Raw genomic sequence first — 17,325 nt, forward strand, 5'->3', positions numbered from 1 at the left:
CCACCAGTAACCACTTGACATAGGCAGCCCCCGCAAGCCAAAAAGAATAGGCAGGTGGGGACGATGAATGGATAATTTTGGCGCAGATATTTTACTAAACACCTTTTCTATTTTAAAAAGTTTATTACTTTAAAATGTGACTTGGGCATTAAAATGATATAGAAATTTGTATTTTTTAAGCTATGCTAGAAGAAAGCCATTCAATATCTGTCCATTCATTTTCCACATTTGATTAAACCTTGCAGGATCACAGGGGACAAGTCAGTGGGTGAGAGGCTGGGGACACTCTGGACAGTTGGCCAGTCCCTCTCAGGGCAACCAACACAGGAAAACAATCATGCATGCACATAATCACATATAGCAGCAACTTACAGTGGACAGTTGATCTAATATGCATGTTTTTGGACAGTTGGAGGAAGATGGAGTAACTGGAGAGAACTCATGCTTCAGGAGGAAAATGTGCACACACCAAACAGAAACCCTTCTTCTTACTCTTTGTTTTTATTCTTATTGTTTTACTAAAAATATCATAGTCTCTATAATTGCTAACATTCCACACCATTTTTTAAACACTTCAGCTGAGTGGCCTTCTTTATATTACACAAACATGTTGCCTGGATTTCTGTTTACAGCAGCTTATCACTTAGAGCCAATGAGAAAAACTGGTTTAAAAGCCAGAACAGAACTCCAATTGTGTACTTCCCTCCCCTGTGTTTAGGCCTCCTGGTATGGTGTGAGTCAGGTTACCCTCCATTTTCAGTCACAAGCTGTTACCTGAAACTCAGTTTGAACTTAGAAGAGACCAAACAGAGCATGTTATGAAGAAGAAGAGTAGAACACATAGAAATGAATACATGGGTAGCAGACTTCACCAACTTCCTGTGTGAATGACAGGAGATTATGTCTCAAACAAAACTCTCCACTTACCTCCTAACAGAGGTTCACAGAAATACTCAGTCTTCCTCAGTGCATGCAGGTGAGTCATAGTAATGGTTTTAGAAATTTTAAATGACAGACCATCTCAGTAATTCGTGTAGCCACAGTTATTATTGCATCTACCATGGGTAGCACAAACCAATAAAAGAAACCCAATAAACTATGAGTCAGTCTTAAAGGACAAGAACTACCTTTCCCGGATAGATTGTGACACTTCCTACTGCTTTAAGAGCTTGCAATATTTCTGCTTTAAGCTGCAAAGTAAAAATGTTAAAGGTTTCAAAGATGGACAGTTTTGGGTAACTATGAATCCCTGGGGCCTGTGTCACTCCTGAATAAAACACTTACTGTTAGACACAATCTCAGCATGATGGATGCTTGGTATTTGATGGCATTATTCTTTCTCCCCATGGTGCCAACAAAGTACAGCTAAACTAGAAAATTACTGTTCTCCATTCGAAATATAGTTTACAACGCTCATTTTTGAAAGCCGATTAAAAAATATTTACAATCTACAGTGTAGTTGTACCATTTTCGAGCAAAATCGTGTGGTAAAGGACCTAAATGAAAGTGGCAAGGGATTGCAAATGCACTGCCCTGGAATGCATAGCCTAATATTTGCAGAGAGGGTTTCTTAAACAACCCACAGATTCTCAAGCAGAGCATCGTCTCCTGGCTTGAGACAGATCCTGGTCTCCATTTTCAGCTATTGTGGGTGAGCTGATGGATGTGGAGTGGCGTCTCCAGCTGTTCTTCTTCAAACAGCTACCACATCTTATCACCAAATCCACAGCAACACAGTTGGAAGTGCAGCATGGACTGTCAGTGGGCATATTTTGTCATTGAGCAACTCGTCACAACAGACAGCAGTAGGGGGCTACATCAGGAAAGCTAGAGGGTAATTATTAGACATGGGCATGGGCTACTACGAGCTAGTTGCTTTTATTTAAAATAGAAAAGCAAAAGCTTGTATATATATATATATATATATATATATATATATATATATATATATATATATATTGGGACTAAGCTATAGCTGGTAAATCTGTTGGATGACCTGCAAGGATAGCTAGCCTGCAGTGGGCTGGCTAGCAAACTTGCTGCTCTATGCTTGCCAGCTGTTGCTTCAAACAGCATTATTTTAATTAAAGTGATGGGTGTTCTTTTTGTATCCAAAACAAGACTGTCTAATCTGATTTTTCTGTCCAAAAATATTTCCATGCTGCCAAATGTGTCTTTCTTTGTAAGCATAAAACTCTTCTTTCAGCCATCTGACTGTGATTGCGAATTGACAGGTGGGGGAGGGGGTGTGTGGTTTTACTCAATAGTTCATATAGCTGAAAAAAACAACAGGCAATTCTCTATGTTCAGTGACATCCCATTAAAAGGACATATACAAAGGTATAAAAAAGTTACAGTTTCAAAATCATGAAAATGTTTCATAAAATTATTCATACACTTTTGGTGGAACATTTTAATTTGAGTCTTTCCTAATTTAATTATTGTTCTTGTGATATCTTTAAGTTCAAAACTCAAAGAAATAAAGGACTGAAGCTTTAGGAGATGAGCACCAAAAGAAAATCCTCTTTCTGTACCACCATGCTATTGTTTGAGTGAATAAACCTTTTGGTTAAGCAGTGCATTGAAGTCAACAATGCCGTAAACTGACACAGGGCATGTTGAGATCCCTGGTTTCCCATTCATCTTGTCTCAAATTCGAGTGCACAGAAGCTGCTTGCAGCAGCAGTCACCTTCATCGCTTTGAAAACAGCAGCTGTTTGATATTTCAGCAGCCTGTTTTTGTCCTGCACATTCACCAATGGAAAAAACAAAAGAACTTCATCTTGTTTAAAAAGCATGACAGCTAAAAGTCAAACGGTCATTAACTAATTAAACATACTTGGAGAGAGACAATTAACTTTCTAGCTATTATGGATTTTTAATCTATTAGATGTAAATGAATATTAAGAATGGCATTTGGTGGTATTTGCGTAAACCATTCCTTATAGTTTCAGACAGAAATGCCGCAGACACTGCCCTCAGAGCACCTACGAGGACCGTGTCGGTGGAGTCTGTCTGTCCTGTCCAGCACCATGTGAGGACTGCAGCAGCAACACCCGCTGCATCGCTTGCCAGCTGGGTTACTTTCTTAATGGTACAAGTGCAAAAACATCCTAATCTGAGTATATATTTCCCTCATTCCTTTAAAGTAAAGTGAAAGTGACAGATTGTGTCAGTTCCTATATTGTACTGAAAATGCTTGTTCAGTTTGTGTCTGTGAGCATTTATCCTTGCCATAAACAAATAATGGCACTCTTGAGTCTTCATTTGGTTTGCAAATCAGGTGTGTGTCAGCAAATCTGGGAGAAAAGATATGCAAATATCTGGTTTATGCAAATAAATAATTAGCTGTGTTGTTTGTGCTGTTCTCTATAGGCAATAAGCTTTGAGACTGATTAAAGAAAAAACAAGAAAAAAAGATTTGATATTAATAAAGATGAGCAAGCCCTATGTCACTTTGTTCAAATGCAGCTTACATGGACACACACTCTGGATAACTGAATGTCCTTTGGAATATATAATTTTATAATCCCTGACCACGAGGTCGAGTCTTAAGATCGGCGCTGTTTTGTGCCTGGAGAGTCAGGTGGAAATTGGAGTGGGAGCAATCCTGGAAAAGCAAAGGAGGAATTTAAGCTGTTGCTTTTCTTTAAGGAAACTATAGTACTGTTAAAAAGTATTTGCACTCTTACAGATTTCTTCTGTTTCACTTTAATGTCCCATCTAAATGTTTTAGATCATTTAAATAAATAATCATAAGATAACCTGATGATTTTTATTTATTTAGAGAAAAAACCCAACCTGACCCTATTTTAAAATGTAATTGCCTCCTTTATTAAATCACAAATTAACTATGATTAACCTCTTATTTTAAACTGAGTTCATTTTCACTAGCCACACCCAGGACTGATCACTGCCCAGCCTGTTTGTATTATGTAAATTATGTTAAAAGAACCCATCTGACAACATAAAGTAGGCTAAAAGATCTCAAAAAGCAACACATAATGATAAAGACTCATCAGAACAGATGAGAAACAAAGTAATCGACATCCATCAGTCTGGAAAGGGTTACAAAGCCATTTCTGAAGGCTTTGGAAATCCACTAAAGCACAGTGAGCCATTATCCACAAATGAGGAAACCAGGGAACAGTTGTCAACTTTCTCAGGCGTGGCACCAGAATTAATCTGAGAGCGCATCTGCGAGCCATCCTGGAGGTGAGCAGGGAAGACAAAACAATACCTAAGGATGTTTTCACACATGAAGTGTTTAGTCAATTTAAAACAAACTCTGGTCTTGTATGTCTAGTATTCGTCTGTGTTTGGATGGCTCTTGATTCACTGACTCCAGCCTCAGTCCACTCCTTGTGAAGCTAGCCCAAATTCTTTAATGGATTTTGCTTGACAACCATCTCAAGGATGCAGTTCTCCCTGTTGCTGGTGCACTTTTCCCTAGCACACTTCTTCCATCCACTCAATTTTCTGTTAATATGCTTGGATACAGAACTCTGTGAACAACCAGCTTCTTCAGCAATGACCTTTTGTGGCTTACCCTCCTTGTGAAGGGTGTCGATGACTGTCTGGACATCTGTCAAGTCAGCAGTCTCCCCCGTGATTGGTAGAGTGACCCAGAGTGAGAGACCGTTTAAAGGCCCAAAAAACCTTTGCAGGTGTTTTTAGTTAATTAGCTGAGTGTGACACCATAAATGTCCAATAATGAACTTTTTCACAGGATTCGAATTTTCTGAGACACTGGGTTTTGGGTTTTCTTTACCTGTAAGCCATAATCATCAAAATTACAAGAAACAAAGACTTGGAATATATCACTCTATGTGTAATGATTCGATATAATGTATGAGATTCACCCTCTGAGATTACTGGCAAAAAAATATTGCACTTTTACACAATATTCAAATTTTTGAGATGTACCTTTATTCATGTTTAATGTCTACGCTGTGAGTGTGTTAAATTGAAGTCAAATTCCTTGTTTGTGCGCACAATCTTGGCCAGTTAAGCTGATTCTGATGCAAGGCCTCCACATCAGTGAATAAAAACGACTTAGAAGACTGGGCCAGAATTTCTCCACAGAGATGTGAAAAACTCATTGCCAGTTTTCCAAATGCCTTTTATCCCACAATGAAATAATAATTTGAAAACTGCTTTCTGTACGTGCTGCGTTTATCTTGTCTGATAAAGAACATTGTGATGTAGAACACTCGTTCTACATCAAAACAGGTGTTACAAAACAAACTTAAAACAGAAGTAGGCATATACTTGCTCACACCTCTGTATACCTAGTATTATTGATATTTAAGCAGTAAATAGTAAAATGCATTGTATCTTAAGTACTGCTTACTTTTAGTTTTTCAGTAATTGTAGCATGGCAGTAAAATCACTTTATCTCTCTGCTGCATCAGGAGGGGGGTGTGTGAAACAGTGTCCACAGCAAACCTTCAGTGACTCCAGTGGGTGGCGCTGTCAGCCTTGCCACAGCTCATGCCAGACCTGTCATGGGCCTCATTCAACAGACTGTGACCTGTGTCTGAGTGGGAATCTGCCTCTGCATGGACAGTGCACTCAGGTTAACTGTCCACATGGCCAGTATTTTGATGGTGAGTAGAACAACCAATATAAACCCTAATTTCAATTTTGGCTCATTATTAAAGTACGAGAAAAGAATTGAGCCTGAATGTCTGAAGCCAAAATAAAATGGCTGAACCTTTTAGTTGTGTGTGTATGTGTAAAAAATATAAATTTTCTGTCTTGTATTGCAGATCTTACCTTACAGACAGTGCAAGGGTACAGCAATGAGAAATAGTGTTGAATCCCCAAAAATGTCATCATGTCTTAGACTTGGCCATTGTTGTGATGTAAAAACTCGCCTTTTTCAACAGACATATTACCAGTAATGTGACTGGCTTTGGGGAAAAAACAAAGGCTTGATTCTAGATTTGATGATGAGGGTTGTTAAGTAGCATTAGAAGGGTGCAGTAATCAAGGTACTTCACCATCATACTCTACCCATTGCTGCAAAAAATAAATCAGGACCATATATCCTGTAAATCAGAACAGGATGTGAAACAAAGAGAGCCAATAGTTTATCAGTTTCAGCTCTGACCTTGCACAATCCAGTGTGTCCTACTGGGAAGTTTCTATCTGCTAAAGACTTCAGAGGAGAGTTTTGTTAATTATCAATTAGCAATAGGGAATTTTTCATGACAAATGTGACATAGCCAATCTTTGTCCTTAAAAGATGTTTTTTTAACCCATTCTCAAAGGAATTAAATGTTGGCATGTGGGATTTCTTGAAAGTAGAGACAGAAAACTATTGAATATCTGTAACGATGATGCAACTCAACCAGAACCCAAAACGCAGCCAGACAAGAGAATGGTTAACCAAAAGTTTTAATATAAATAATAATAATAATTGGGTAGAAGAGGTTCCACTGAAGAGGTCAGACAGGAAGGACAGGAATGGAGGTTTATCAGGGAATTGAAATCCAGCCGGGGAGGAAGGGGAAGTGGACAACAGGAGGTCTTGGGGGTTCCAGGAACAAACAGGAGACAGAGAATATTTCCACCAACCAGATGCAGAAGCGGGAGACAATCCAAGGTAAAGCACTGGAGGGTTTCAGGCAGGGATAGTCCAGTAATCCAGAGACAAAGTCAGAGACAGGCAGGTTTCAGCAACGTGAGGTCAGGACTTTTCCGAACAGCAGAAGGACAAGGCAGAAATCTGTGGTCAAAAAACAGGCAGGATCAGATAACCAGAAAAAACTCTTGAAACATGAATCAAGGCTTGAAAGCTGTGACAGAGGCAACAGACGATCTCACACTGAGCTGGTGACGAGCACCTGATTAAATAGGAGCAGCTCAGTGCAGGTGAAGGCAATGAGTAATCAGCACAGTCAAGGTGAGCTGAAGGGCTGGAATCATGACAATATCCTTGAGTTCTGTCTTTGCATGTACCGCAAGTAGTTTTATTGTACTTTTTTCTATTTTCATTTTATTTATTTGTTAAACGTTTCCTTGCCTTTGACCATTTTAAAACAACTGGTGTCAATGTCCAGCTGGTAGAGTTGTTCTTAATATTCCTTTCTGAACCCAGAACTGAGGATGTATCAAAATCAACTAATTTTCACAATGTTCTTGAAGGTGTTGTTCCAAATATATTTTTCCACCATAAAACAATATAATAACAGCATGTAAATTGATGAGAATAAGTATTTAAAAAATAAAAACAATTTTTGCATTTTTTAATGTGTTATGAGCCCCTGCAATACTACACAGGGTATTGTACTCTTTACTAGTGCATTGTGGGGTATAGAGGGTTTCTGTTTTTTTTTTAAACAGCTGGCAAAGGATGTGTGGTTTTTGTTGTTGTTGCTGCTACTGTAATTTTTTCATGCCAACAATATTAATGTGCGAAACAAAACTCACATGAATTAACTTCATGCCGCTCTTGGATGCATGTCTGGCTTGCCGAGGAGGTCTGTCCTGGACAGAACTTTGAGAATAAAATAAGTGAGGTTGCAGCGGGGACAGAGCAAGCTGAGCATCAAGTTGGTTGTCTTGCAGATTTTAAATGTTCTTTGTAAAGTCAGAGAAGTGACCTATAGCTCACCCCAGGGCTGAAGGTAATGGCATGATATTGTCGCTGGAGAGGGAAGAGGACAGACATGGGCTGAGCAACAAACAGGATATAAACAGATGTACAGCAAAACCTTTTATGTGCTTAATTTTGTTGTTTACAGTACATGTGCAATTTGAGAGAAGTAAAGGAGAACAAATAATACAGAACTTTCCTGAGCTCACTATGGGCACAGACACTAAAAAATTCAACTACAAGAGCTCCACCACAATAAAATAGCTTGCTGGCAGCCATCAGCTGCTCTTAAAGCTTATATGTGTATTTGTGGCTCTCGGTGTCCGGGGGCTGGATGTGGCCCGACAGAACCCAGGGGCCTCTGTCGGGCCTCTGCTTAGGGCTTCTGCACTGTGGCTGCTGGGTGGTTCCCCTGCTCTTCCTATGGGGGAGGAGGGTTGCTGTAGTCCAGGCGATGGTCCTCCTGGGGTTCCCGTGCTCTGGGGACCCCTTGGATGTCTTTGGCTCAGATCTTGTTTATGTCTGTCTCGGGTCCAGGGGAGCAGGTCTGTGGCTTCTCACACTCACTATTGCATATTTTTATGGGAAACCTTGTATACACAAGCGTGCTCACACTTAAACCCACAGGTGTTTAAATTCAGGTGTTACCACTAAATACACCTTACATTAACTAGTACTGTGCAATTTTTGATAACAATGCTGTTATATATGTTTCTGCAGTTGTAGAAGCAGTCTCCTAGGGTATTATCTTCTTTCTGTCCTCCATTCTTTTCTCCATCTCTCCCTTTTTCCTTTTTGCCCCTCCTCTCTCTTTCTTATCTTCTCTTATTTTCTTATTCTTATCTTTTCCTTTTCGTTTCCGTCTCCGTGTCCATAACAATTGAAATTGCAACTAAAACAACCAGAGAATACCTGTTCATCCAATCTGTGTACGGTATTTGTTTGATCAATAACATCCAGACTGGTGACCGAACATTTTTTTCTTTAATTAGAAATCCTCCCTATAGAATGTGTCAGATACCTGGTCAATCTTTTAAATAAGCAGGAATAAAACCTGTTTTAAACATTACATTCTGCTCTTCTTAACCCTTCCTAACTTGAGGTCTAAGCCTTGCAGCCTTCTAATGTTATCAACCTTCGGATTGTGTTCAGGTAACTCCTTTTCAGTTTATTTCAAGAAAAGCACTAACTCTTCAACAAGTGTCAACACTGATCTTTAAAGGGCTGCATGAATGTCATCACATGTCCAGCTAAGACAGATAAGAGCTATTGTTATGGCTGATGTATTTGTAAAAACAACTTAAAATGGTCATTAGTAGTTTAGCGGTCAGGGTCGGTCTAATACAGTTGAAGATTCGGATGTCTTGCCTGTGCCTGGAGACAACAAGTTGGATCCAAGACAGGATGTTGTCCAAAAGAAAACCCCATTATGCCAACGCGAACAAAATCCCTGCATGTTGTCATTTGTAATCTGTATCCGTTATTTGTTGGATCGGAACCAACACTATAAATGACGTCTTAATTTACAGAGGCCCTTTATTTTTTATTTATTTTCAATAACACCAAGCGTTTGCCATTTTTGAGTTGGATAACTTTATATACCGGTGTTCTAAATGTGATTCTGGGTAACAAAGTGAGGCAGAGCGAGCAAAGTAACGGAACAGCCTGAGAGCACATTGGCACCATACTGAACACAGATCACATAGATAACATTATACATATCCTGGATTGATCTGAGGTTACAAATAATTTTCTTTCTCCTCAGGGTGACATTAGAATTCACTACACTGTCCCGAGAGTTTGGAGGGATCAAGTGCCCTGCTCAGGGGTACCTAAGTGAGGTGGTTTTTCTCTGTAGGCATGGTGAGGCCAAACATCTCTGTCTATGTTTGGCTCTTTCAGTACTTTTACCTCTGGTGTCAGGGTCAAGAGCACAGGGAAACTGTGCTTTGTTGTTGTTGGTCACACAGAGTTATCCTCATGATCTAACTCATGAAGCGTGCTTGTCACGCAGCCAAGTGTTTCTACCCTGCATAAAAGAATCTGAATAAATGTATTTTTTAAAATCCTAATTAAGGCTATTTGATGACAGACAAAAAATGTCCATCGAGAAGGATACATTACTTACCGTGTATGTGAAAACGTTTTAGGACTGTGAATATTTCTGCTAGGCAATTTACGCTCTTCATTTATTAATTTTGTCATATTACACTTCTCTGATAATACTGCTCTGTTCATTTAGGTCACAGTTGTCAAAGTCCTCGAGGGTCTGTCTCCTGTAACTTTTCTCTTCTCCAACACACCTGACTCTGGCCCTCGATGACTGGAGTTTGACTTCCCTGGTTTAGGTGGACACCATGTCTTGGCAGGTTTACAGCTGTGCCATAATTTTTCCATTTCCGGCTGAAGGAATAAACCATGCTCTGTGAGGTGTTCATAGCTTGGGATATTGTTTTATAAACGAACCCATCTTTAAACGTGATAAATTCCTTGGTCTTCTTGATGCTGTTTTTTTACTAATGTTCTCTAACAAACCTCTGAGGCCTTCATAAAACAGTTGCATTATTTACTTATTAAATTACTTCTGAAGCTATTTTATCCACTGTAAGCCACACTTTTCAGATTGTTATTTCTTACATTTTCTATCCACTACCCAATAATGTATAACTTTGTGTTGGTCCATCATGTAAAATACCAGAAAAAACATATTGCAGCTTGAAGTTAAAACATGACAAAATATGAAATGTTCAAGAAGAATTTGTAATTGAACAAGGAACTGTAAATAGGACTAAAACAATTGGATTTATCGTGATTAATCGATTATTGAAATAATCATCAACTAATTTAGTGATCGAATAATCATTAATAATAATTTGCTGAAAGAACTACCCACTCAGAGCAATAATTAAGCAAAAACTATACAAAAAATATATACATTTTGCATTTAAGATGAAAAACCTTTTTTGTCTGTAAATATGCTCCATCCAATACTCCTCAAGTGGCATAGTTTTGGCTTTAACTAGTACAAATTCTGTAAAATATCCCCTTTTAAGCACCTTTTGCTATCCAATTATTAATCGATTAATCTTAAAAATAGTCAACAGATTAAGCAATTAGCAAAATAATTGTTATTTGCAGCCCTAGCTGTGATGTTGCTTAGATGCCATTAGATTCATCTGTTGGCACAGATAATTTGGTCTTTGTTCAATCAGTTTAGATGAATTTGCAGCCCTTTTACTGCCAGCAGGACATCATGTGCCTTTTCATGAGTAATGGCTTCTGCGTGCATCATAAAAGCCTGATTGGACCCGGGCTACAGTGATAATTGCTTTTCTGCAAAGGTTCTTGTGAGACTCCACTGGTTACCTATCTGGCCGAGGTCCTTTATCACCAATTAGACACCTCCGGGAAGTCTGCTCCAGACCTTTACACTGTGCTTTTTATGACTCTGAATACTGTGGAAATGTTCTTCTGTCTTTTCCAAAATCTTTGCTTCAACACAAATGGAAGACCTTTTAAAAGGTCTCCAAAAGGTGTGTGCCATCATATGTCCAGTGAATCAATTTTGGTGAAGCAGGACTGCAATTAAGTTGTAAAACCCACTCCAGCCGGGGTGATTTTTGCAAGGAAATTACAAAATTTAACTTAACTTTGATTTAACTGTGGTATGCACAGATCAGCACATCATGAAATATTTTCATTTAACTGAGATATATGTTACAGAGAACAAAGGGACTAATAAATACACAATAATTCTAATTTCCCCTCGGGGATCAATAAAGTATCTTTGAATTGAATTGAATTGATAACACACAGACAACATCTATGCAAATAGCACACAAATACAGAAAATATCACAGGCAGAGTTACAATGTTACATGTATCTTTCTGAATGGGAGAGAAGTAACGCAAATAACAAAATACAAATATATAGACACAGACAAAGAAAAACAAATGAGAGCCAGGGGTACTACTATTAGGTGTCAGTTGTTCCAGGAAAACGTTTCTTGCAAATATTCATGACTTTGATGCATTTCTTATTCTTCAGCATTGAAAGACATTTCCATTAAATATTGTGTTACAGGTTTCATCCACACTGCTCTGAAAACACCCACAGTTTTAACAGGTTATACTACCCTCTACTGGTGGAAAAGAAGCACTTTTTTTACTCGTGTTAAATTTTCAGGGAAATTTGGTGGATGTCACTCATGCGATGCATCCTGTAAGACCTGTTTTGGCCCACAAGCGCTGGATTGTTCCTCCTGTTTCCAAGGTGCAAATATGAATTGTTATCAGTCACGGAAGATTGGAACACAGTTCCAATTTTTTTCCAATGCATGTTTGCGTTTGTGTGTTTTCAAGGATATCTCTTGGACCTGGAGAGTTCCTGTGTAGAACAGTGTCCATCCGGCTCTTATGCAAACCCTGCCACCCGGCTGTGTGAAGAGTGCTCACCAAACTGCGAGAACTGCGTGGACACCAGTGATAACTGCATCAGCTGCCCCAAAGGCAGCAGCAGACTTTTACTGCACCAAGGCCGGTGTTGGTCGAATTGTCCAGAGTAAGCAGTAGAATAAACTTAACAAGAGTAAAACAAATACGCTGTTGTTTCCTCTTAGTTCACTGTCAGATGTATTCCTTGCTTTACTTTCAGGGATTCCTTTGAGACTCCAGATGGCTCATGTGAGGCCTGTGATAGCTCCTGTCTGACTTGTGATGAAAACAAGTCTCATTGTCTCTCCTGCCCTGATGGTCACTACCTAGAGAGTGGTACATGCAGACTGAACTGTTCACTGGGGGCATATCCAGCAGATGATGGTACCTGCAGACGTTGTCCTCCCCACTGTGATGTGTGCTCTGATGACAGAACCTGTTTCAGTGAGTTATTAGATTGGTTTCACATTTTTGTAAAGTGCAATCCTGTGCAGCTCAGATTTTCACCTTATCTTCATGTTACAGAATGTACGTTCCTCTACTTGATGCTGAACGGTGTGTGCAAGGCTAGTTGTCCCATGGGTTATTACGAGGACATGGAGGAAGGCCTCTGTTCTCAGTGCCACCCTACCTGTGTCAGCTGTTCTGGACCACTGGCAGATGACTGCGAGACCTGCTCAAACTTCAGTCCCAGGCTCTATAAAGGTTCATGTCTCAAAGACTGCCCCACGGGTACCTACTATGACACGGCAGCTATGGAGTGTCAGGGTGAGTTTCCAAAATTCAATTTCCCACACATTGTTGTCTTTGTTGTTTAGGTTTATACATTTTAAACCATTTCACACTTTGTTACATGAAACCATAAATCTTATTAAAATTTTATTTGTTGACCAACAAAAAGTATTGCATAATTCTGAAGTGGAAGGAAAAAGAAACATGCTTTTTTAAATCTTTTTCACAGAACAAAATCTGAAAAGAGTGTCATGCATTTATAATCAGCCCTATGTTACCCCTAAATAAAATGCAGTGAAACCAGTTGGCTTCATAATTAGTAAACAAAGTCCACGTGTATAATTTAATCACAGTACAAATCAAGGTGTTCTGAAAAGTCCTCGGATGTTTGTAAGAAAACATTTGAGAACGGACATTATGAAAACTCAAGGGACACAGCAGACAGGTAAAGGATAATGTTGTGGAGAGGTTTAGAGCAGGGTAGGGTTATAAACAATACCCCAAGCTTTAAAAATACCATTGAGCACTGTCCAAACATGGAAAGAGTATGGCATAACTGCAAATAAATCATGGGCACAATAGCTTTAATTGGAGAAGCAGGCAAGCAGCAGGCCCATCATAGCTCCAGAGAAGCTACAGAGATTCACTGGTCATTTGGGATAATCTGTTGACATTACTCATCTAATCTGGCATTTATGGAAGAAGAGAGCTTTTTTTTTTTAAATGAAAGTCATAAGAAGTCCTGTTTGAAGCGTACCATAAGCCATGTAGGACACATGGCAAACATGTGAAAGAGGGTGCTATGTTCAGATAAGATCAAAATAAAACTTGTCGGCCTACATGCAAAATGCTATTTGGTGGAAAACTACAACCGAAAATCACACCATTCCTACTGTGAAACACTAGATTTTCTTCCGTTGGACAGGGAAGCTAGTAAGAGTCGACGGGAAGATGGATGTAGCAAAATTCAGGGGAAATTAGTAAAATAATAGAGTTAGAGTCTGCAAGAGATGTGAAACCAGGGCAGAGGTTCCAGCAGGACAATGATCCTACGCGTACAGTCAGAGCTAGAATGAAAAGTTTAGGTTTAAAAAAATCACATGTTTGAGTGGTTCAGGCTTAAATCTCATTGAGAATCTAAAGCAAGATTTAAAATTTGAAGTTCACTTTTGCTCTCCATCCTATCTGACTGAGCTAGAGTTGCTTTGCAAAAAAGAAGAGGCAACATTTTCAGGAGATATACAAAGCTGATAGAGACATACCTAAAACGTTGCAGCTATAACTGTAGCAAAAGGTGGTTGAACAAAAATATTGACTCAGGGGGGGCTACTGGATTTGTAAAATTTGGAACTATGCATAACTTTCCCTCCATTTTACAATCATGCAATACTTTGGGTTGCTCTATTAGATAAACATCTATTAAAATAAATTGAAGTTTGTGGTTGTAACCTCAAAAGAAAAATGTAAAAAGTTCTGGAGGTATGAATACTTTAGTGAAACATTGCAAATTTTAACCTGGGTGAAAAATCTAAAATGGGGAAAAACAGCTGTAGATACTTTAATTTTATGTCATGTAGTTATATAATACAACTAAACAGCATTTAAAAGTTTTACTTCAAATACGTTCAAATATAAAGTAGTTCAAATAATTAAGCAGCATTGATACATCCATGAAAATGATTATGTTTTACCTTTTTAACATGTTCTAAAAATACTGAATAGATTGCAGTATTCCCAGTTATCTTGTATCATATGACACAAAGTATTAGTACAAAGAAAAAACAGGGCTACTCAGATGGATTCCTCCTGTAACTTGTTTACACGGTTACAGAAATATACTGCTTATAAATCAGTCGGCATTGCCCAGCATGTTTGCACTTATTAGTAATAAACTGGAGCCTAATGAAAGATGTGAACAGCTTGCAAAAACAGCTCATGGCAGCTTTATGAGACCTAATAAGGAAAATCTTTGGGAAATCCTTTCAGCCGAGTTAAATCATTTGGGGAACTAAAGGCCCTCCAAAACAGTGATTTGGAGTTTTAGGCTTCCAATAGAATAGAATAGAATAAAAATGCAACAATCATTTATGTATCCATCTGTGGGAAAGTGATAGGACCATATATGCAGTGATATTAGTAACAGCAGAATACAACAGTAGAGGGGTGGAAAAATAAGAAATATGAATACTGAAATATATAACTTTAACAAGAAATGCAGGTCCCTTGAATAAGGTGTAGTTTTCATACATTCTTACAAAAAATCAGTAAAGAAACATTTGCCTTACAACCAGAACAAAATTGCATATTTAATATTTAATATACAGTCAAAAGGAAAACAAAATAAAACACAGATACAAAGAAGCCTTTAATTTCTCATTTTAGAAAATCAACCAATGCAGCTGTCATGATTTGAGGGTGTTTGGGTTTTTGTTTGGGTTCTAGTTATTCTTGTTTTCATTTTACGTTTTTGATCTTGTTTCTGTTTATTATTTTTCTGACTGTGCTTTAGTTTCTTGTGTTCTAGTTCATGTTCTGTACGTTATGTATTCCTGATTAGTTTGTATCCTTGAATTTCTGTTTTGCTCCAGTCACATTTTGTTCTCTCTGGCTCTGTTAAGCAATCAGCTTAATTTGGCCCACCTGCACTGTGTTATTTTGTTTTGTTATTTCACCTGTGTCTTGCCATTTATATACACCCTCATCCTGTTCATTCTTCGCGGAAACATTTCGGATCATGTCACCCTGTTTTCAGTCAGTTCTTGCTGTTCGTGCCTGTTTTTGCCATCACCTTTTGAAAGTGAGTTGCATATATCCAATAATTTACTCACCACCGATGCTTCCTGTCCGTCTCCGTTCCGAGGTCCTCCGCCGCACCAAACCTGACAGCAGCATGATTTGAAGTTAAAGAAACTAGGCAATTCTACTCTATGTTGAGAGTATGAAAGCATTTGTACCTTAAAATTTGTACCTTTAAATCACTTACTGAAAAGTAAATGAATGCTCTGTCTAGGTTTTAGGGTTGATAGTAAATAAAATACCAGACTTTTCTGTCATTCTATGTTCTTTTTAGCATGTATTTGAAATAATAAATGGATAAAAATGTTTGTGATATTTACGATAAGATGAAAAATGTAAAATGAATATTTTATATCTGCATAATTTAACTAATTTATTAAAACGCTTGAAATATAGAAGCTACCTAATGTGATTAAGGAGTAGGCTTTACAGCAGTGACAACTCTGGATAACTGTCGTTAGTATTTGTGGTTTATACAGCATAACCCCAAAAATATTATTCATTCATTCAACGTTTTACTAAGTGATGATATTTGACCCATGCACTCTGACTTGGTTGATTATCTGCAGAGTGCCACCAGACTTGCATGAGCTGCAGTGGCCCAGACCCAAACCAGTGCACCCAGTGTGAGAGGGGACTCGTGTTGGATCCCAACACTTTACTGTGTGGCGTCACAGGTGATGGGACCTGCCCGACGAGAACGTACCTGCACGACGACCAGTTCACCTGCATAGGTTGCCACCAGCACTGTTATTCATGTCAGGGCCCTGGAGGTGATGAGTGTCTGACCTGTGCCGTGCCCAGATATCTTCATGGTGAGTGTTTTCCACTGATGTTAAGATTCTCACAGAAATGTGATGTACATAACATAAAACTGATTACTTGAGAAGATTTCCTTTTTTGACCTAATTAACCTGATGCTGAATATGTTGAACTTGGGTCCTTACAGCTCCTATCCTTAGCTGTACGTTAACAAATAATAGTTAAACACCTAGAAGGAATGTGATTCTTTTTCCATGTAAAATAAACATAAATGTAAGCATAGACATTATCTCTTACTGTCATTTTGTTCTGTTTTTACAATAGTCCTACATGGCCTTTAGAGCAAATTACACAGATTTAGACTCATACAATTGAAGGCAGATATTTATATACTCTGTATTAATATTACACATAACTTTTTTTCTCACTCAGTTCTAGCATCAAATCAAACTTTTCTCGTTTTAGTTCAATTTGGGTTTACTACTTTTACTACTTTTACATACACTGAGATTAGTATGCTTTTAAACAATGTCGCAAAAGGCCAGATGATTATGTAATGAGTTTGTAAGCTTCGGATAGATACATTCATAACATTTGTGTTAAATGAAGGCACCCATGTGGATGGATTTCAAATCCATACCTCAGACACACTGCTTCCTTCTTTGACATCAATGAAAAATAAAATAAGGCAAGATAGCATGAAGGGAATTGTGCAGAACTCCACAAGTTTGGTTCATCCTTGGGAAAAACTTCCCGATTCCTGAAGTTGCCAAGTTCATCTGTTCAAATCCTTACCATTATAGTACATTAGTACTGTTGCCTTACACCAAGAAGGTCCTGGGTTTAAATTCCTTCTGCATGGAGTTTGTATCATCTGCATGTGTGGGTTTTTTCTTGGTACTCTGGCTTCCTCTCACAGTCCAGGAACATAACTGTTAGCTTAATTGGTCTCCAAAGTTGCCCTAAGGAATGAGTGTGTGCGTGAATGTTTTTTTTTT

At 38.4% G+C, this 17,325-nt stretch overlaps 1 protein-coding gene across 2 annotated transcripts in view; it reads left to right on the forward strand.

The window, feature by feature from the left end:
• LOC124860635 (proprotein convertase subtilisin/kexin type 5) overlaps nt 1–17,325 on the forward strand; it is a 39,026-nt gene that overhangs the window by 4,453 nt on the left and 17,248 nt on the right. Inside the window, exons 5-11 of one of the 2 annotated variants that reach the window (XM_047354097.1) lie at nt 2,949–3,094; nt 5,415–5,609; nt 11,790–11,876; nt 11,966–12,164; nt 12,258–12,481; nt 12,563–12,805; nt 16,135–16,380. In XM_047354097.1, the coding sequence (XP_047210053.1) occupies nt 2,949–3,094; nt 5,415–5,609; nt 11,790–11,876; nt 11,966–12,164; nt 12,258–12,481; nt 12,563–12,805; nt 16,135–16,380 (1,340 nt within the window). The remainder of the gene's footprint in view (nt 1–2,948; nt 3,095–5,414; nt 5,610–11,789; nt 11,877–11,965; nt 12,165–12,257; nt 12,482–12,562; nt 12,806–16,134; nt 16,381–17,325) is intronic. The other variant, XM_047354105.1, reaches the window with a different exon arrangement.

Source organism: Girardinichthys multiradiatus, chromosome 2 (assembly GCF_021462225.1).
Source record: "Girardinichthys multiradiatus isolate DD_20200921_A chromosome 2, DD_fGirMul_XY1, whole genome shotgun sequence".
Classification (NCBI taxonomy): Eukaryota; Metazoa; Chordata; class Actinopteri; order Cyprinodontiformes; family Goodeidae; genus Girardinichthys; species Girardinichthys multiradiatus.